Source organism: Rhincodon typus, chromosome 22 (assembly GCF_021869965.1).
Source record: "Rhincodon typus isolate 14 chromosome 22, sRhiTyp1.1, whole genome shotgun sequence".
Classification (NCBI taxonomy): Eukaryota; Metazoa; Chordata; class Chondrichthyes; order Orectolobiformes; family Rhincodontidae; genus Rhincodon; species Rhincodon typus.
In genome coordinates, this window is record NC_063353.1 from 40,751,375 (window position 1) to 40,773,561 (window position 22,187).

The 22,187-nt window shown below is 42.5% G+C and overlaps 1 protein-coding gene across 13 annotated transcripts in view; it reads right to left on the reverse strand.

Moving 5' to 3' along the window:
* Positions 1–22,187, reverse strand: part of LOC109936127 (CUGBP Elav-like family member 2) — a 74,902-nt gene that overhangs the window by 30,434 nt on the left and 22,281 nt on the right. For 9 of the 13 annotated variants that reach the window (XM_020534752.2, XM_020534753.2, XM_020534751.2 and 6 more), the window contains exons 4-5: positions 17,022–17,258; positions 9,586–9,649 (exon numbers count right to left, since the gene is read on the reverse strand). In XM_020534752.2, the coding sequence (XP_020390341.1) occupies positions 9,586–9,649; positions 17,022–17,258 (301 nt within the window). The remainder of the gene's footprint in view (positions 1–9,585; positions 9,650–17,021; positions 17,259–22,187) is intronic. The other 4 variants (XM_048610144.1, XM_020534755.2, XM_020534754.2 and 1 more) reach the window with 1 other exon arrangement.

The window sequence follows — 22,187 nt, forward strand, 5'->3', positions numbered from 1 at the left end:
CTTGTGAAACTGTATGCCAGCATTAATCAGCACATTCAGGAGTGGCAAGAGGATAACCAAGAACAAAAGGGAGCACAAAGTGTCAGAATGAGATAAATGTGGAAAGTATGCTCAATGTTCTTCCCGAGACATTGGCAGATTTTAATTGGTTGGGCAGGGTGAACATATTAGGAGGTAACAATCAACTGGCTCATCAAATCAGCATCTTCAACCAAACAAATGTTTAATTATTTGATTTAAAAGATTGTTATATTTTGGGATTGTGTCTTTAGCATAATGTAAAATGGGAGAATGAAGGGGGTTCATGAGATCTGCTCTGAATTCTCCCCAACAAGCCTCGGTGGCTAAGCTGCAAAATGTGTTCAGAATTAAAAGTTTTATGAAAAATTATATTTTGAACTGTTGGTCTAATTCAAAGAGAGAGTAGAGTTGGTGGTGTACAGGAAAGCTAGTTCATGTTCCTTTCCGAATACAAGGCCCATGTGATTCACATTATCATGGAGATGAATTTTGGAAAGAGAAGTGCCCATAGCAATTGATTGATTCATTCATTCATTGTCGTGTGTACCGAAGTACAGTGAGAAGCTTTGTTGACGAGCAGTACAGGCAGATCATAGTAAGCAAGGACATACAGATGATAGGGTGAAAAGAAACTATACAGGGGCATACAAGTTATATTGCACAGGGCATGTGCTAGGCAAGATCAACATTATTTGAAGTTAGAGAGTCAATTCATCAGTCTAATAATGGCAGGGAAGAAGCTGTTCTTAAACCCGTTGGTGTGTTCAAGCTTATTTATCTTCTGCCTGATGAAACAGGTTGTAGGAGAACATTACTAGCGTATGATGGGTCTTTGATGATGTTGGCACCCTTTCTGCATCAGCGAGCCATGTAAATGGAGTCCACGGATGGAAGGTTGGCTTCCATGATGGTCTGGGCTGTGCACACAAGCTTCTGTGGTTTCTTATGGTCCTGGGCAGAGCAATTGCCATTCCAGGCTGTTATGCAAACCACTGTGGCATTGCCTTACAGGTTCTTTAAGATATAACTGAACCTCACAGAGGCAAGTCAGTTTGAAGAACCTGACATGGAAGATACAAACAAATCTTGCACCTGATGCAGTGAAAATACTCACACTACTGTTCACTACAGAATATGCAGGTGGGATATTGTGCTCAGATTGAAGAGAGAACGTTCATGAGGATTTTTAAGAGATTGAAATATTCGCCTAACTTGGGCTGGAGTGGAGCAGCTGCCAGTGTAACCCTCACAGGTGAAAGTTAGTTCTGAATTTAGAAAATACACTGCTTGGAACAGACAAAGACAGAAGCCATTGGCATTGGAGAATAGCTTCAGATTGGTGCTGGTGGAGTTAAGTGTCTACTTCAACAACAGTGTAATGCAGAGAATTTTTAGTCATTTTAAAAGTTAAATGGGAAACCTTTCTGTGGTCAGTGCATAATTTACCCACTGAATAGTACATGTTTGATCAATAGAAGTTTAAAAATGTGAATTCTTGTCATTTGATCCTTCCAGGTACTGGAAACTCAAATATCTTTTTAAATAAGAAAGTTATGGGTCTCTACAGGGATTGTACACATTTTGCTACAGTTTATGTGATGCTGTGTATGAAACAGTGGGCACTGCTTTCTGCTATAAACAGCCAAAGCACTCCAAAAAGTAATCTATTGTTCATGGAAGTGGTCTGAAATATTCTGGCAATGCAATAGGTGCTTTAAAAGTGCCAATGATTCTATTTTTATGTTCTATCTCTCCTTTCATACTTGTATTAAATGATGGCTGAGGAGGAATAAGGCAGCCTTCATTATCCTGATATGCAAAGTCTGAATCCAGCCCAGTATGAACGGGTTGATGACTCAACTGCCCCATGTTGACAATATAATTCCATGTCAGGTTCTTCAAACTGACTTGCCTCTGTGAGGTTCAGTTATATCTTAAAGAACCTGTAAGGCAATGCCACAGTGGTTTGCATAACAGCCTGGAATGGCAATTGCTCTGCCCAGGACCATAAGAAACCACAGAAGCTTGTGTGCACAGCCCAGACCATCATGGAAGCCAACCTCTCTCTGCTGGGACTGGATAATATTCATCATCAATAAGAACTGAAATATGCAATGGCATTTTGTATAAAATGTGATGTAAGCAGTTGAATACAAGGAAAATCTCACAAGAAACATCCCACTTAGTCCATCAACAACAGAAAGAGCTTGTATTTATCTGGCGCCTTCAAAGCAAAAAAAAAAATCGCAAGGAACTTTATGTTTTTTTTTAAAATCAAAAACAGAAGCTTGACACCGAGTCACATAAGATGTCAGCAAACATGACAAACAACTTGGTCATACAGGTAGGTTTTAAGAAGCATCTTAAAGGTAGAGAGAGAGAGAGAGAGATTTTGAGTTGTGTGGGTAATTTTACAGATTATAGCCCAGGTAGCTGAAGCAAATAAAAAAATCAGGGAAAGAGCAGGACCACAGGTTTGTAGAAGTGCAGATAACATTGACGGTTGTAAGTTTGGAGGAAGTTATGTAGATAGGGAGGGGCGAGGGTCGGAAGGGACCCAGAAACAAGAATGAGAATTTTAAAATTGTTGGACCAGGAGCCAATAACCCTGAGTTAATGACAACGAGTAAATGGGACTTTGTCCAGGTGCAGGTTCAGATTGGATGCAGAGTTTTTCTTTACCATAGATGGCCATTTGAAGAGACCATGAATTCTAACCAATCCATTTGATAGATATTTAAACACAAGAGGAGGTCATTTAGTTCACCTTGAGCCACACGCTCTAATTCCATTCTGCTCCTCTTGCTCCATATTGTTTTACAATCCTCCTTTTTAAAATATTTAGCAATTCCATTTTAAACGAGCTGGCTGTGATAAAGCATCCACATTTTAATAACTTTGTGTGAAATGATTCTTCTAATGTCACTCTTTATTTTCTAGTAATAATGACGAGCTCATAGGTTCATTTGCCAATTTACCAATGGGTGGAAACGAGCTTTCATTGTTTACCATTTCAAAACATTTCTAAAGTTTGAAACTGCTCCTTCCAGATCCTGTTGAAACATTTATTTTTCCAGTGAAAATAGTCCCTCTCTGATTCAATTTTAACCTCACTGCGAAGCCTCTTCTAAGGATGCCTAGCCTGAAGAAGTTACCCTCCTCCCTCCGGACAAACCTCAGGGGATCTCTCTCCCACTGCAACTCTCTCGTACTTCTCCACCTATCTTCTCCTCTATGCATCTTCTATCCGCCTCCCCCTCTCTCCCTATTTATTTCAGAACCCCCTTCCCCTCCCCCATTTCTGATGAAGGGTCTAGGCCCAAAACGTCAGCCTTTCTGCTCCTATGATGCTGCTTGGCCTGCTGTGTTCATCCAGCCCTGCACCTTGTTATCCCAAATTTTCTGTTCTTTCTTCATAACTCCAACCTCTCATTATTAGTATCTCCAAGTGGCATGGCTCTAATATTCCCTCTAACGTGGGGCACCTATACTGCACTCAATGCTACAAAGGCGAATGAACCAAACACCATTTCTGTGCATCAACTTTTCTTTCACGAGAAAGGCCAGAGTTCACAACTGGGTGAACAGCAAGGGTTGTAGAAAGGAGGACAGAGAAGAAACCAAACATGGGAATAGTGAGTCGAAGCTAGAGTGAAACCACGATGATAACAGTACAGATAAAAAAGACTTCTGGGTTTGCTAGACCCAGGAAAGAAAGTTTAAATGATGATACAATAGCCTGCATTGTAAATGATACACATTCCCAATGTGTGGTGCATTGCACAGATGATTAAGAGAAACCGAAGTGCAGCAAGGCTAAGAACATCAGAGATAGTAGGAACTGCCGATGCTGGAGAATCTGAGATAACAAGGTGTAGAGCTGGATGAACACAGCAGGCTAGGCAGCATCATAGGAGCAGGAAAGCTGACGTTTTGGGTCAGGACCCTTCTTCAGAAAAGGCTAAGAACATGTAGTTTCAAGTCCGGCAAACCTAAACGATTCTTCTTTATTCCTCCACCACCTTAGCCTAGCTCAGGGAAAGATGCCTAACACTAGCTTCAAAGATTGTGAAGAGAATTGATAAAAGTGATTGAGGCAAACCGCTTGCTTTGATGAAAGGCATGGAGATAATTATTTACTAAATTATGAGTCAGAAGCAACACTGGAGCAGAAGTAGGCCATTCAGTCTATCGAACCTGCTCCACCATTCAATACAATCATGGGTGAATGGATGCTTCAATGCCTTTTATTCTTACTATTCCATAGCCCTCTGGGATAGAAAAATCCAAAGATTCACCAGTCTCTGGGGAAACAACATTCTCTTCTTTTTGGTCCAGAATGGCATCCCCCTTATTTTTAAATTGTGTCCCTGGTTCAAAGTCCCCACCCAGAGGAACCACCTTACCGACATCCAGCCTTTAAACACTAAGAAATTGCCTCTCATTCTTTGAAACTCTCAAGAATACAGGCCCAGTTTGCTCACTTTCTCTTGATAGGACAGTGTCACCATCCTGGCCACAAGTTGCTGCACCTTCACTACACTCTGTCTATGGCAATGATATCTTTCTTGAGTTAAGGCAATGAAAACTGCACACAGTACTCCAGATGTGCTCTAACCAAGCACCTTTACAAGACTTACTAGTCCTGTACTCATATCCTCTTGAAGGGTAAAATATGCCTCCTGGGAAGAATGTTGGAAAAGGAAGTAATGGCAAAGCCAGCGCAGTTCGAGAGGACCATACAACTACTCTCTCATTAGAGAGAGACAACTGGTGGTGATTTTATCCTGAGGGTCAATATGCCTCGGGTGAGTGGAGGGTGGGGAGGTGGTGAGGTTGAGAAGGTGGCACCTTCCTGGTAACTACACCTAATTTGGAAATGCCTCCTCCTCTTTCATTTACAATTCTGCATTATGAATATTGTGAACAATAGGAGGGGGTTATGGCTTCCTTACACAAATATTTGTTCAGTATTTTGTTGTGCTCCAGTATGGTATAATGTAAAATAACTGAAGAGGCTTTCTATCTTGTCAAGAAGTCAGGTGATTGAACTAGGCCAATGAGTTGTAGGAACATGGCTTTGAATATGTTCATTGGTCATCTGGTTAACAAGCTGGATTTATGGTGCACCTTTAATATTAAAAGATAGCCTCAAGCAGTTTGTTTTTAGATATATAGATTGTTCAAAGATACCAAAATTTGCAGAATCATTGAACCCTTACCATATGGGAGCAGGCCATTCAGCCCATCAAACCCTCCAAAGAGCATCCGACCCAGGCCCAATCGATATAATCCTGCATTTCCCATGGCTCATCTACCTTGCCTGCACATCCCCTGACATTATGGGACAATCTACCATGACCAATCCACCTAACCTGCACATCCCTGGCTACCATGGGCAATTTAGCATGGCCAATCCACATAGTTTGCATATCTGTGGACTGTGCGAAGAAACCGGAGCGCCCTGCGGAAACGCAGACATGGGGAGAACATGTAAGCTCCACACAGACAGTCACCCGAGGGTGGAATCGAACACATGTCCTTGGCGCTGTGAGGCAGCAGTGCCAACCACTGAGCCACCATGCCGCTTTCCGAACTTGGAGCTGGAGGGGCGGGGTGGAGGGGCGGTGCTGGCGTGGGGAACAGAATGTTGAAGCTATAGGAGACTGTAACAAGAGGAGGTCACAAAGGGAGTGACGTGCCATGATGGATGAGCTTCGTGTACAAAGCACAAAATCTCATGAGCTGTGGCTGAAGGCAGGGTGAATGCAGTATGCTGGAGTAATACCGAACTATAAAGGGCAGCACATTGCTGTGTTCAAGCTTGAGATGGCCAGAGTTAAACAATTGGTTCAGGCGATCCAGAGGTTGGGAACGTGTTTAAAAAAAAATCCAGTCAAGTGTGTGACCCCGATCTTCCTCACGGGGCAATTGATTCACATTTCGGAAACAGCCACACACAATGAGCTGCTGATATCTAAACCTCAAGTGGAAGTGGGCAGGGGGAGTTTTGTTTAAACCCTACTGCTGTCAGCTAAATATTTAGCAATGGAACGCTTTTGTCAAAAATAAAATTCTTCCCCTCTTCTCTGAGCCCAGCATCAAATCCCCACATAGCTGAAGATTCTTATCTGAAACTTTGATTTTATTTGCAATGAGAAGGCCATGTAAATTTAATCTAATGTTCACCTTAGATAATTTTTCCTCTCACTGTGCACAATGATTAGCATAAATCTGCATATCAATAAGTGGGAACAGATGTCAGATGTTAGGAGTGGTTGCCAATCACTAACAGTTAAAAAGTGACAGATGGATGATTCTGCCTGGGTCTATTACACTGTCCACAGTAGAGATTCAGGAAGTTGTTCAGACCTCAGCTGTGCCAGGATTAGAACACGCGTATTAAAGACAGACACGCATTCAACTTTATAAAAGCAAGCATTTTTTCTCTATCATTAAACTTACTAAAATTTCCCGACTCAAAACCTGGCCATCCAGAACAGGGGACTTTGCCTTAAAATTAGAGGGTTTCTTCCTCTCAAATATGGTTGAATGTTGTTGAAATTCCCTTCCTTAAACGATGCAGAATCTTAACGAATTTTTAAAGCAGTGGTAGATAGATACTTAAACACAGAAATTTCTGAGGAAACCCAGCAAGTCTGGCAGCATCGGTGGACAGAAAACAGAATTAACGTTTCAACTCTAGTGTGACACTTACTCAGAACAGAATGGTCACTGGGCTCAAAGCATTAACTGTTTTCCTCTCTCCATAGACGCTGCCAGACCTGCTGAGTTTCTTCAGGTTTTTGTTTCAGATTTCCAGCATCTGCAGGTCTTTGTTTCATTGTAGATAGATTCTTGATTGTCAACTGGACGAAAGATCATCATAAATGTAGAGATATGGGTACATTCAGATTGGCCATGATTTTATTGAACGGTAAAGGAGGCTTGTAGTGCTGAGTGGCCTACTCTTGTTCCTTGTTCATGCGTTCAGGAGTGAAGTCATACTGCATTTCTTCACAAAAAGGGCGACAGAAATGTAGAAACTCTCTGCCACCAAAATATTGTTGAATCTGGAGGGATCAATACTCAGATCGATAGACTTTTGTTCAGAAAATATAGTAAAAATCAAGGAACTAATATGGATAAATGAGTTGAAATCTAGATTCCTATGATATAATTATGTCAGATTTGTCTCAAGGATTTGAATGGCCAAGCTCCGTTTCCATGTTCCAAAACAAAGGATTATTCAACTATTGCAAAATGGACAATAATCACATCAAACTTTTAAAATAACTCTACTTGAAAACCAAGGTGGACACACCAAAGATCTTTCTTAAAAAAAACCTTAACTCCATCCTGAATCTCTTTACACCGGGGTGGGGGGGTGGACTTACTGCCATTCACAGCCACAGAGAGCTCCCAAGTACTTGAAAACTAAGTACAACAGTGACCACACTTCAAACAGAGCAGCCAATTTGCACACAGCAAACTTCCTCAATGTGACAAAGATCAGATAAATGTTTGTTAACTGTTGATTGAAGGATAAATATTGGCCAAGATGCTGGGAAGAATTTGCTACTGTCCTTTAAAATGGGGTCACAGGACCTTTTACCCTCACCTGAGGTGGCCAATGGGCTCTTGGTTTCATGTTTCATCCTCAAGACAGCACTTCCCTCAGTACCACACAACAGCATCAGTCTTGGCTTTTGTGTTCTACAACAAAGATTCACTTTCCTGATTCCACTGATTAAGTGGCTTGTCCAATGAAGAGAAATGAAATCTAAACAGTTTATAATTGCTGGAGTTTAGAAGAATGGGAAGTAAACTTTAATATGATGTCGGAAATGCAGCTTTAATTTAGATGCCAAAGACTGCGGAAATGGTTTAATGCAAGTGTGGGTCACATCACATTTTTAACAATTCTTTTTCCATATCTGGAATACAATGGCTTAATTTGGAGTTTGATTCAGTAACGTGTTCTGAACTGCTTAATTTGGGAATGCCACTGACTAGGAGCGCTGTGAACACACATACTCGACAAGCACCCTGAAGCATCATCACTGTTAATTGTATGCAGCATTGGGTCTGAATGGTATCAGGCTGCAGTTGCTCACTCTTCCAGCTATAATGGTTCATGCATAACTGCAATTCATAATGTCTTCTGAGGAACAGCAAACACTGCAGGAGGAACCAAGGCACTGAGAGGCATGGCAACAAGGATCATTCATCAAACTGAAACAGGGCTCCTGTGGCACTGTGGGGTTCTGGGTGACTGGTCAGTCGCTCAAATCTAAAACCCCCACTCACATCATTATCAATAAGTGTTTTGTGAATGAAACGTCACTGAACAAACTGGAGATGATGTGGAGGTTGGTCTTTGTTTGGAGGTGGTTCTGGTAGAAGGGTAAGGATATCTTAATGCAATGGCATAAAGATTTGACAAGATCACACCTAGGGTTCAGCGCCACGTTTGCTCTAAATTGCACTGCATTTGTGAACGTACTGTGTAAGGAACAAAAAGGCCCCAAATAAGCAACATTCCCTTTTATGTTGTACCTGCGTGGTGTGCAGCAATTCTAGAGGGAATGTGCCAGCAAAGACAAACCAGACAGAGTGTCAGTACGATGCACAGTTTGGACTCTGTGCTCGAGAAAGGATACAAACACCCGAGAGGGGCTACAACAAAGATTCACTTTCCTGATTCCACTGATTAAGTGGCTTGTCCAATGAAGAGAAATGAAATCTAAACAGTTTATAATTGCTGGAGTTTAGAAGAATGGGAAGTAAACTTATTTAAATGCCTAAAATGTTCAAATTCCTCGATAGAACATGTAGTGTTTGGAATGAGGTTGGCCAGGTGGATCTCATTGAGTATAAGATCCCCGACTGGGGTTGGTAACCTGGGTCAATCAGGGAGCCTTGGTTGACAGATATAAACAGGAATCTCTCAGATTCTCCTCACTCTAGGGATTGGCTCTGAGCTGGCTGGTCAGAGCCCATATCTTGTGCATGTGTAAGTAAAGGGTGACTTGGTGATGAGATACCAGCCACTGTGGAGTTATTTCAGAGTACAAGCCGTGAGTCTTGATTCGAGAATAATTTTCCTGGATAGTAGACCTCCACTCAGGACTGAGGAGAAATGTCCTCATCCAGACGGATGTGAACTGTCAGAATTGCTGAACACAGGGAGAGGTAATTGCATATATTCAGGAAAAACTCAAGGGCCCTGACCTTACCGTTTTGTCTACCTCTGGTTTGGGTTCAGCCATTGGAAAGAGGTAACAAACCTATCAGAACTGGATGCGGAGCTAATTCTCCAGATCATGAACAGTATTCTAACTATGGGAAGTTCAGAGGCTTGCGAAGCCAACGGATGATGCATTGTGTTGCTTCATAGTGCACTGTTGTCACCCAATTGAAAGAGGGTCAAGGTGCTGTAATAGCAGACTTTTGTATTGTCAGAGTGCATTCCAAAGGCATAGCCACTGAAATGATAATGTGGCTGAGCAGTTGATAAGGCATTTCTATGGAAGAAAACAACATGGAACATCTCCTACTCACCCGCCATTTGTTGAATGCCACTGAACGCGCCCAGGTTACTCGTCGAAGTCGCTTGCTGCAAAAGCTGTGAATAAATAAAATAATCCCATTGTAGTGTGAACATTTAAGCTCTGGAATTTTTTGAAAATCAATTCAGAAGCTCATTTTCCACTCTCCCACTGATAAACTGAACATTCCTACCAGTGTTGTGCATAAATCCATATTAATGTCTAATGCTTTTCAAGGCTAAGTAGCATAACAATTCAACAACATCGTTGTCCTAAAAACAATTCATCAGTTTAATACCTCAAAACCCATCAGCCATTTAAAACAACATTCCATGACTAATTGTGACTCTCCACAATCAAGTGGGTATGTTCAACCAGACTGTGTCAATCAAAGCTGAGTTGTACATTTATCACCTTGCTTCTATTTGTTTTTGAGGGATGCAAAGTGGATCTCAAGTTGATTATAAACAGCTCTGGCTTCTCAGCACTATTAACTTGAAGATAAGACGGCTGCAGAGTCAAGAGTGCTGTAACCTTTAGGATAGCAGCTACTATGTTAGAAAAGAATAAGTGATTCCAAACAGGCAGGTTGTTCTGCATGCATGTGGGCTGGCTCACACAGCAAGGGTTTCTAGGGTCTCTCCGCTGAAGACAGAACAGATCCTCACAGAGACAGTCACTCTCACTTGACTTTAGGAACCAAGTTGGGGCCTTGGGGAGAGGGATATGGTGGACTGCAAAACAGGAGACTGCTCTGATCCAGTCAGTTTCCTGTGTCAAAGGGTTAGGTGAGCATTACTCAAGGCTGAGTAACTGAATAGGTGTTACTTTAAACTGAAAATGAAGTTATTTGCTCTTCATTAGATCTTGAATAGCACAGAACAAGTTCACATGAGGACATCACAACTGTCTTTCCGTGGGGCAGACACTGCATTGAAACACTCCTTTAAAAAATGAACATGGTGAGTATGTATTTTATGTACAGATAGGAACAAATGTCACACAGACACATGTTTGCAGACACAAGCATGGAGACAGACAGGCATGTGCACACACGTACAGGCATGTGAGCACAAATCAATGTGACAACACAAACATGCGCCTTCTCAAATACACACATGCACATGAAGATGGACTCAAATACACACGCACATAAACACACACACACATACGTGTGTACACAAACCTATGCTTACACACACACAGACACAGAGGCAGGTTTCCAGCCAGACTGCACAAGAACAAATGGTCTGGTTGAAAGTTTGAGCTTTGTTCAAAACGATTTCCATCTTGGAAAAGTGCGTTTGACACCAAGCCCCCACTTAAATCCCACAGTGAGCCTTGCAGCTGTGTAAGCACACCACAATGAACAACTTAACATGAAATGAAGCAAAACTGCATCATGTGGAGTGATTCCATTGTGTTATTGGACTGAACTGTGGGGTGCTGCTAGTGTCACAGCATCTCCAGTGTGTTGCCATGTTGTTGGGGGATAGAGTGAGGCACCACTCCCAGAGACAGCAGGCTCATATCATCGCGGATCCTGACCAATCCGGGCAGATCGTCACCGCGGATCCTGACCAATCCGGGCGATTGTCACTGTCTGACCCTCAGCTGCAGGACAGAGCACACGATGCGGTCTGTGGGTCGTCAGGGTAACAGGCAGACACAGTCATATGGGGGAGTGACGTGAGGTGAGAGTACAGGGAGAGGGACTCTCTTCAGTCATCGCCTGAGGTGTATAAATGAGAGTGACCGGGAGAGAGAGAACACTCACCCAGGGAAAATAGTCCACCTCCAGAATCAACCTCCGATATACCCTATAACCTGACAACAGCTCAGCTCAGCGTTCTTTAAGTTGCTCCAAATTATCATCTGCATTCAACATTTGTGAGCAGATTTTTAAAAATCACTCACGTTACCGATTGACAGCACTCACAGTAAATGGGACGGCTATACTTCCAGACGACTGCTTAACGCGAGCTACAATAAACCACTCCCAGTGTACACTAGAGACTCTGGTGCCATCCATATGTATTCATGTTAGCAGACAGTGGAAAATATACAGGAGTATCTACCTGAAATGTGAAAGAGTTATGGACATGTCTCAACCTTTAAACGAAAAGCTTCTTTGTCCCTGGATCACATTAAGCAAGAAACTCCACATCATTTTGAATTTGTGTAGCACCATTTAAATCTGAGCAAGAGGGCACGCGTTTTGATGGAACTGGTTCAGATGTCCTCTGTTATTTCAAATACACTTCCATGAGCTGCGCCGTCTCCCCTCCCCAGAACGTACCCTAAGTAACACACATAGGCTTCCAAAACATACAAAGTCCCACTCAGTTTAGGTCCCCAAACCTCTCGAGGGCCAACTGGTCCAATATATTCTCTGTACAGTTGTGAAACACATTGAACACTGTAAACACATTTTACTATCACAAACTTGTGTCTGAAAAAAAAACAGATCCTCTGCTATATGTCAAAAAAAGAGACAAGGATCTTGCATTTGTATAGTGCCTTCCATGACCTTGAGATGCCCCCCCATGCTTTCCGGCCAGGAAAGTTCTTTTGAAGTACGGTAATTAATGTAGTGTGGAAAAACAAGGCAAGCACTTGGACCTCAGTAAGATCCCACAAAAATACATGAAGGGATAATCTGTTTCTTCAGCGATTCATATTAGTCAGGACACTCAGCCCCTGGTCTTCTTTGAATGTTGCCACAGGATATTTCAACTGCACTTGGTAGGGCAGAAGGGACCTCATTTTAACATTTCACCTGAAAGACTTAGCCCATTATTAATGCTAGCAGCCTTCGGCAGAACTAGAAATGCACTGTATCTCTTCTCTGTCAAGAAGGTATTTAGAATATGGATTGTGTTGCCAGATAGAGTAAGATGAGGCAAGTAGTGTGCATGTATCTGAGGGAACACTAGATTAACACTGGAGGGAGCGTAGAATGGAAATATATGCTGATGCTTTTAGATAAAGTACGATGGGAGTAGGTTCGTGTGCCAGCAAAATCTTAGGCATAGACCATTGGGCTGAATGGCCTGTTTCTGTGCTAGGAAGTCCCTGTAATTCAGATTTATTCCCCGCCCCCAACACCAACAATTTCCAACCCTTTATTTTTCCATGACACCTACATCTACACGTGGACACTTCATAAAGCAAGTGACTGGATGGCAGGCAAGATTGTGAGCCCAGTTGGATCTCTTCCCCTTCTCATGCTCCTTTGGTAGATCCCGTCCAGCATTTAATATTTTATTCCAAGTTGTCCTCTAATTCCCTTCTAATTAGAGTCAGGGGAGAAATTAAAAAGTGGAATATTCAGGCAGCTTTTCCAAAAAGTCAGCAGCACAGTCATGAAAGGCTAAATGGCCGCTTTCTGTGTCAAAGCATCGAATAAACGTTATGGTTGATTTAAATTCAATGATGGTAATCATCCAAATGACACTATGCGTGAAAAAATATATTTTGTACTTTGTACTAAATTAACCCTTTGCTTGGAATTACAATCGATCACTTCTTTCAGGTTCAGCAAACCGGGCATATGCACTAACAAGAGCCAGAACCTTCTCTGACTCTGCTGGTTAGTAGCAGGCTGATTCTTGACTCACTGAGATGACCGGGAGGCTATGGAGATGTTTTCACTCTGATGAGCTTCGCCTGACGCCCTACCACAGGTTCTGTGCTTGCTGCCATCAAGTTACATTTCATGGCTACTTCTCACCAAGAGCATCATCAGCCTTCTACGGGCCTTCTCAAACTCTAATCATGTAGGAATTCACATTTTATACTCTGAAATGTTACGTCCACGCAAAAGTAAAGCATAAATGACAGGCAATTTTTCCCTAATGTTATTACAGTCCGATTCACTTACACCCAAATCTAATACATAGATTAACATCCTGCGCCAACAGGAAACATCGGCCTCCTCCACAGCACACTGACCAGCAGCTTCAGCAGTTACTCTATGTGCACATCAAAAGGACAGAGTGCAACAAAGGACTGAACAATTACATGGACAGCAATTATAACACAGGCTTTTTGCTGCCTCAGAGAAAATGATGAAAGTATTTTAAGGATACAAACACTTCCTCAATACAGCTTTAATGCAAAAGAGCCATTTCCATTTGTGGGAGGCAAAACCAGATTCTCTCGGTATATCGTGGACACTATTAATCCAATTAGAAATTCAGGAGAAAACTCTTCAGCCAAAGTGTGGCTAAAATGGGGAACTTGTTAGCACATTGAAAAGTTGAAGTGCATACTGTATTTAAGGAGATCCTAGTTAATGACGTGAGGACAATAGCTGATAGTTAGATAGAAAAGGAGTGACAGAAGAGATAGTAGGAACTGCAGATGCTGGAGAATCTGAGATAACAAGGTGTAGAGCTGGATGAACACAGCAGGCCAAGCAGCATCAGAGGAGCAGGAAGGCTGACGTTTCGGGCCGAGACCCTTCTTCAGAAAAGAAAAGTGACAGAAAGTTTGTTTGGAGCATACATAATGCTATGGGACCATTGACTCAGGTGCTCTGTGTGCACGCTCACTATACAAATGGTTGGATGTGATTCCAAGGATTCAAGTTGAATCTGTACTGCAGAAAGAAACTAATAGTAAACTTTAAGCAGTGTCTCATCACCACTTCAAACCTGAGATTAGATGAAAGCCTTGAAATTACTGATAGTTTTCTCCCTTTGACCTTCACAGCATTCAGTTGACAGTTTTTGATTCAGACCTTGGACTGTTTCAGTGCTGAGGGAAGCCATTCCCAGGCAAGTGGTAATTTGCTGCTATCGGGATAATATCCACAACAGGCAATTACGATTGCTGATGGCAGGGGGAAAATGGACAGGTTAAAGGAATCTAGTTTCCCAAGAACAGTGAAAATCCAGGACAGCACATTTGAAATTCCAGGGGGAGACCTGTATAGGGCTATGGAGAGAAGGCTGGGGGAGTGGGACTAATAGGATGTCTCTCTCAAAGAGCCAGCATAGGCACAATAGTCAATTGGCTTCCTTCTGTGCGCTAATGATTATATGACTTACATGGAAAGTGTCCTTCTCTGCTTGAAATCCAAGCAGCAGCTGCAACTAGTTGGGCAAGTGGCCCACAGACTCCAACGTGGGAACAGCTGCAGTTCCTCAGGAGACGGCCTTCCCACCTCATTTACATCTGAGTACAGCTAGTGCCAGTTTGCAATGGCAGAGAGAAACACCACAATCGCAGACCCAAATGGAGATGATTCAGTAATGCCCCTCCAACCATCACACCTGGAGAATGCACCACTGAAAGTGACTCGGATTGATTTCACTCAAACTGAGGCAACCTATAGGCAGCACGGTGACTCAGCGGCTAGCACTGCCGCCTCACAGTGCAAGGACCTGCGTTTGATTCCAGTCTCGGACGAGCAGCTGTGCGGAGTTTGCACATTCTCCCCGCATCTGCGTGGGTTTCCTCCGGGTGCTCCGGTTTCCTCCCACAGTCCAAAGATGTGCAGGTTAAGTGGATTGGCCATGCTAAATTGCCGCGTAGTGTCCAGGGACATGCAGGCTAGGTGAGTTAGCCATGGGAAATACAGAGTTACGGGGATAGGGTGGTGGGGCGTGGTTTGGGTGTGATGCTCTTTGGACAGTCGGTGCAGACTCGATGGGCCAAATGGCCTATGTCTGCACTATAGGGATCTATCCTCCATTTTTGCTGCAGAAATCACCATGCGGTGATAAAGAGATGAGTTCCAATTGTGTCGTTTGTTGACTTTTTTTAAAAAATGGAACATTTTGGAACTCTCTTCCTGAGAAGATGGTGGAAGCCGAGTCTATGAGTATTTTAAAGGCAGAGACACATTCTTATTAAGCGTGGGGGCAAAAGGTGATGGGACTGGAGTGAATGTGAATTTGAGGTTACAGTCAGATCGGCCATGACCTTACTGAATGGCCCAACCCTGCACCTTGTTCACAGGCATTTCTCAACGATTTGCTGTTGTGCACTGTTCCTGAGTAAAATGGGCAGTTTCCTGTGACTCTTGTAAGAAGCTTCCAAAAGCTGCCAGCTGATGTCATATCAACAATAGGAACCACGCAAAATAAAAACTTGCATTCATCGGGACCTCTTTCACATTCTCAGCATGTTCCAAAGTGCTCTGCAGCCCATGAATTACTCTTGAAGGGCAGTCACTATTATTGCATAGTGAAGTGGTTGTCGACTATGGCACAGCTAGGTGCTACAAACACCAGCAACTAGCTCACCTTGTTTTGGGAGCTTTGGGAATAATGAGACAACTCCCTACTATTTTTCAAATTGTACCACGAGACATATTTTTAACATCCAACTAACGGACAGACTTACTTTGATAGACTGCACTTGTGGTGATATAGCCTTCCCAAAAGCGTCAGAAGTGTCAACCAACATTAAATGCTTTAATCCCGCTGTGAATCCACAGCCTTGTGTCTCAAAGCTGGGGTGTTACCTCTGCAATATCACTTTGCAAAGATCCATTTTTTTTTGAGTAATTAGTCCCCAATGTTGCACCCAGAACGCTTCAGGAATTAGGATGATTTGGTTCAGCTCAATGGTTTACAGGACCTGGAATAGGCTAATATTGCAGATGAGCAGCATTGATACAGATTAACACAGATGCAACACTGCGGGACTTGATTCATTGCACAGCAGTATTAACCAAGTAAAACTCATCAATTTTCTGGTTCTAGCTGTGTTTCAGTAGAAGCCTCAGGTTTAGAAAGTTGTGGGTTGAAGTCCTACTCCTGGGACTGGTTCTTCAGTGCATTACTGAGGAAGACCTGCTCTTTCAGGGATATTATCCAATTAGATGCTTAAGCGGGACCTTATCTGCTCCCTTGGATGGAACTGCATTGTTTTTAATAAAAGTTGAGGGATTCTCCTCAGTGTCTATCAAATATTTATAGCTCAGCCAAAGCTGATTATCTGGCCATTATCATAGATAATGCAGGAGCTTGAATGTAAACTTACAAAAGTGATGGCACTTCAAAAACTACTTAATCAGCTGTAAAATACTGTGCATTGCCCAAGTCATGGAAGGCATTATATAAATGCAAGTGTATCTTTTTAGGACAGGAAAACATTGCTCAGAACTTCCTAACATTTTACGTAGAGGATTTGATTGTGTCCTGGAATTGCTGTTTGGAGTCAGAATAACAGCGATACAGGAAAAAAAAACAAGCTGGAGGCTAGAAACCAAACAATGATGTAAAGGAGGAGACTTAAATGTAATGTTTATGAAGCTATGTTCAATGTAAACCACAGAGAATATGAAGCTCGCAGATATTATTAAACATTTTCCCAACTGTACAGAGGGTACAAGTCTCCTCCACCCTTCCCTGAAGGAAATTAAATTAATGACATCCAATTCACATTCCCCACTTATGCTGCATCAAGAGAAAAAGAAATAAAAAAAAGACTGACTGTATGCATGTTTTGGGGTACGAAAACTTCTTTTGTTCCAATTTCGACACTGTTCTTGGTTCCCCAATGACCACTTACAGCCAGGTATTGTGGTCCCAGGGCACCCAGGCCAGTGAGATTTCCCCAGGTTGCTGTGTTGAGCTGTTGCATCTGCTGGGCCAGCTGTTGCTGCAGGCGCCTCTGCTCCTTGTCCTTCTGAGTGTCCGCAAACTTCACCACGATTGGCGATGAGCAGCCCTGTCGCAGACAGAAGCGCATGGTTAGGATGGAGTGATGAGGCAAGAGACTGTTTCAATGCATCGCTCATTCTTTTCTGCTTCTTCTATTAAAGAACTCTCTGCCACTCCTTCTCCCAACTTACTTACCTACTTAGTCTACTCTACCCATCATGGTTTTAATACTTCTGTAATTACATAAATGTCTAAGACACTAGTTTGAGACCCAAGTTTCTCATTCTCATTCAATGTGAAATTCTACCATGTTATGATCACTCTTTCCTCGACAGTTCTTTGCCATGAGATCATTATTAATTCTGTCTCCTTATACTGTACCAGGTCTAAAACAGGCTATTCCATCATTGGTACTATAATGCGCTTATGATTGCTTGCCACAACCATAAGCAACCTTTAGTTAACTTATCCCCAAGTCTCTCTCCTATACCCAAGGTTAGACAATTGAGGGTTAGCAGGTTTTCAACAGTAAGCTCCGTCTCCTGATGTCACTTTTCAACAAAAGTTAAAGGACGCTAATCAGAAGGAGGCACCACGTTTGAAACCCACTCTTTCGCTGACACCTCCTATTCAATCCATTTTTTTAAAAATCTAGGAAACATTACGTAGCATTAAACATTTTAATTTTTTCTACCTTGTTGCTCTTATTTATAAGACACAGTTACTTCTCAAATAGGATTAGAAATGCAATGAGTAAGAATTCTAATACATACTCTAAAAGAGACAAGAACTTTCAAGGTAAATCTTGAAAAAGGGTTACATGCTCAATTCTACGTTCTTTCAAAATGGTGTCCTGTTCAAAACTTTAACGGCTACAACTCGATGTATTTATTTAGCAAATGCAAATCTCCTTAGTCAAAGAGTAGCCTCCTCATTTGCTGAGTTTAAGCTTTACCTTCAAACAGAGCTTACCGAAATATTTACCTGAAGCTACAATTACAGAATTTCCGCTCCCCACAATGGTTTGAGGGGAATCACACATTCAAACTATCTCTCTGGTCAAATATGTCTTAGTTGCAAATGTTTCCTCTAACTGTGTGAAAACACAGACTCCAAATGCTGGCAAATCTACACAGCACCAATCATTTTTTAAAAGAACCTGTAAGATAACTCCAGAAGTTTCTACTGTCCTGCATTTAACTGCATTGAGTTACAACTCTCCCAAGTTGGGCAACACAGTGGCTCAGTGGTTAGCACTGCTGTCTCACAGCACCAAGGATAAGGGGGTTGATTCCACCCTCGGGTGACTGTCTACATGGAGCTTGCGCATTATCCTCGTGTCTATGTGGGCTTTCTCTGGGTGTTCCGGTTTTCTCCTGCAGTCCAAAGATGTGCAGGTTAGGGTGGATTGGCCATACTAAATTGTCCCATAGTGTCCAGCGATGTGCAGGCTAGGTGGATTAGCCATGGGAAATGTAGGTTTAAAAGGGATGGGGGAGAGGGGGTGGGTCTTGGTCAGGTGGTCTTCAGAGGGTCAGTGTGGACTCGATGGGCTGAATAGCCTTCTTCCATACAGTAGGGATTCTATGATTCTAAGATGTCCCTGCATTTGAATGGCTGTTGGTTCATGTTTGACCCAAATGAGGATGGCACTGTACTTAATCAATCATGGTGGCCATTCCGAACTCATCCGCACCCCACTGTAAAGAGACACAAGTTTTCCAACAGGTTGATAGGATCATCATTCATACATGCAGCAGAGACTAATTATTACAACCCATTCGCCACAAGAACCCATGACAAAGTCTGCACCCTGCTACCTGCTTGTCTATACAACAGAGTGCAGCAGCGAACCCTAGACCTCTCAGTGACTGGATGTTCTACTAAATGTAAAAGTGTATGACATACAGGGACAGACAAAACTCAACATCCCAGCTTGAGGGGGTGGGGGAGAGAGGTGGATTGCTCAGTGGCATTGAAACCTCCTTCTCTTAAGTGGGCTAAATGTCTCGGGGTCTAGATCCCAAATGTTGCAATCTCCAGCAAAAAATCTTCAAACTGGTCTGAACCCAGAAGTCACTGGCATTTGACAAGGTGTAGACAATGCAAAACTGTTCATCAGACACAGCAAGGCCACAACTCCAGAAACAGTAACCATTTTACTTTCGACGGGTAAGATGCAAGGTCCCTAAATAGAAGACAGTGGTGTGGTCGGAATCGATCTTCATCAAGCCTGATTTGCAGGCCTAGCGTTTCTCCCACCCGACCATTGGGATTGTTTCCAGCGCTATCACAAGCAGCTTTCAGGAATTCTGGGACACCATCTAAAACAAATACTTCAGAAGGGTGGCGCGGTGGCTCAGTGGTTAGCACTGCTGCCTCTCAGTGCCAGGCACCCGGGTTCGATTCCACCCTCACGCGACTGTCTGTGTGGAGTTTGCGCATTCTCCCCGTGTCTGCGTGGGATTCCTCCGGGTGCTCCGGTTTCCTCCCACAGTCCAAAGATATGCAGGTTAGGTGGATTGGCCATGCTAAATTGCCCGTAGTGTTCAGGGATGTGTAGATTAGGTGGGTTATAGGGGGATGGGTTTGGGTGGGATGCCCTGAGGGTCGGTGTGGACTTGTTGGGCCGAAGGGCCTGTTTCCACACTGTAGGGATTCTACGATGAAATATTAGCCAGGAACCTAATATCTGTCAAAAGAACCCATGGATTATTCAGCCCTGGCAATGTGACAGCAGACTGTGCTAGTGCTAGAAAGACTAACAATCAATCCATAGACTATTAATCAGGTGTAATTTCAGGACATGTGACGTGTGGGCTGGAAAAACCTCTCCTTCAGCGTTAAATGATTAAAGACATGCCAAGCAGCTCAGGGCTTCTTTCACATTGATTATCTTATTCTACTTAACCTTTTACAAAAACAAAGAACCGACAAGCAACCATTTGAACAGAAAAACAAAAATCCAATCAGCCTTTGGGACATCAGCATCAAAATCCATATTTGTCACCACGGCAACAGATGGCCCACGAGTTCCAAAAAGAGAACTTTCAAAAATTTCCTTTAAATGAATACTCCTTAAATTTGAGAATAACTGGTGAGAAACTATCTCAAGAGACATCAATGCCCTGACTGCTGTGGGTCAATGAGTTAAATTAAAACATCAAAATTCCTCTGTGGAGAGAGAAACAGCTAACGAGTTAAGAGTTAACCAAAATCAAGTTCAGAATTTCTTCCTAATTCTGAAGAAGAGTCATAACAGACTATAAATGTTAACTTTGTTTCTGTCTCCACTGATGCTGCCAGAACCTGCTGAGTTTCTCCAGCGTTCCCCCTGTTTCAGATTCCCAACATCCAGTGTTTTGCTTTTATTAGACTGACATTACCTCTGATGCCTTTGGCCTATTGAGACCTTTCTATGGAGCTAGTTAAATACAAAATGAAGCTCTAAGAGGCTGCATTAAAGACATTAGCCTGCTTACAACAAAACAGGTTTCATTTTGAAAGGTGACCGAGAACAATTTGCATAAAACGCATTAAAATGTTTGCAAGCATATTAAATATAAATAAGAGAAAACGGGGGCTAATGCTTCCTTATAAACATAATGGTATTGCTTTTAGAAACAGTAGCAAATTAAACTGACTTTCAGTATCTACTTAGTAAAATAGATCAGTAATCAACAAACCCCATGTTTAAGAAGATATTCTGCTTCATTACACATACACCTAGCAGCCACATCTGGTGGCTAAATGGTCAGTGGTGATTTGAGCTTGATGCGAAATGGGAACTTAATTCTCTCTGTCCATCATGTTTATTGTAAACAAATGGACTCATGGCATCTTTTAAATTCACCAACACCAATTTAGCACCAAGGTGTTAACTGTTCAGCGGCCTCCCAAACACCCAATTTAACAACAGAATGGGTGATCTTATACATATGTGATATGAATTCCAGCTTGATTCCTAATTATATATATGGTGACAATACTATGGCTTTAAGAGGTGAATTTTGCCTTTTTATTCTCTCTGAAGAGAGATTGAACAGAGGTGTCGAGCAGTCTGTTCTAATCCAATAAAGTAAATAGCTTGAGGGGCCTTGGGTTTTTTGTTAAATTGGAACAATAGAAGCATCCTGAATGGGTGGGATCAAACTCTCAGAGCCAGGGTTTTAATTTAGCTTTCAGTTTTTGGGATTTGGAAGCTGCCATAAATCTTCCTGCCAGAATTTTCTCTTGGTGTTCTTTCCTCCCAGACTGGAGAAACATTGCATGTGAGACAAGCTATTTTACTGAATTTGCCTTTGCCAAGGGTGCGTTCATGGGATGTCACGAGATTGGAACAGCTACTGTTTAGTAGTTAAGTAATCTATTATTCTGTTAAGTTTTCCAATAGAGTTAAAGTTAGACCAATTCTTCTTTCTTTTATTTGTATTTTAACTAAAGAGTAAGAATAAAGTGTGTTTTGCTTAAAGCCGAGTAGTGTAACCAATTAAACTACATCTGGAATACAGCACCTTACTCTTGTCTTTAAATAAGAAAACATTAGGGTCTAGACTATCTACTTCATATATTTGAAAGGGGTTTGGTTTGGTCAATAACAATATTAAAGTGGGTGGGTCCTTGTGTCAGTACCAGGGCAGGGAGGATGCTCACTTGGGGAAGTGGCTTTAAACAGATGGTTCAGCAGAAGGTGGGGGTAAAGATGGAAGGTGCTGTGCTATTGACAGCCCTTTCCCAAGAAGGCTGCTGGAGACAAACTAGGGCCTTTTCAATTGGTGGGCCTTATCAACAGGCTCAGAGTATCATAAAGATAATAGTACATCAAAGGTGGCACTTGTGGGAACACTGGGGCGTACATGAGCTTGTCAAACCCAGTTCTAATCTTTGCATCAGCTGGAGAGGGAGCAGGTGTGGGAATGTACTGGCTCCTTTATCTGTGAAGACTGACAGCTCAGCACCAGCGGGTCAGACCGCCCTCCCCGGCTCAGCACCAGCG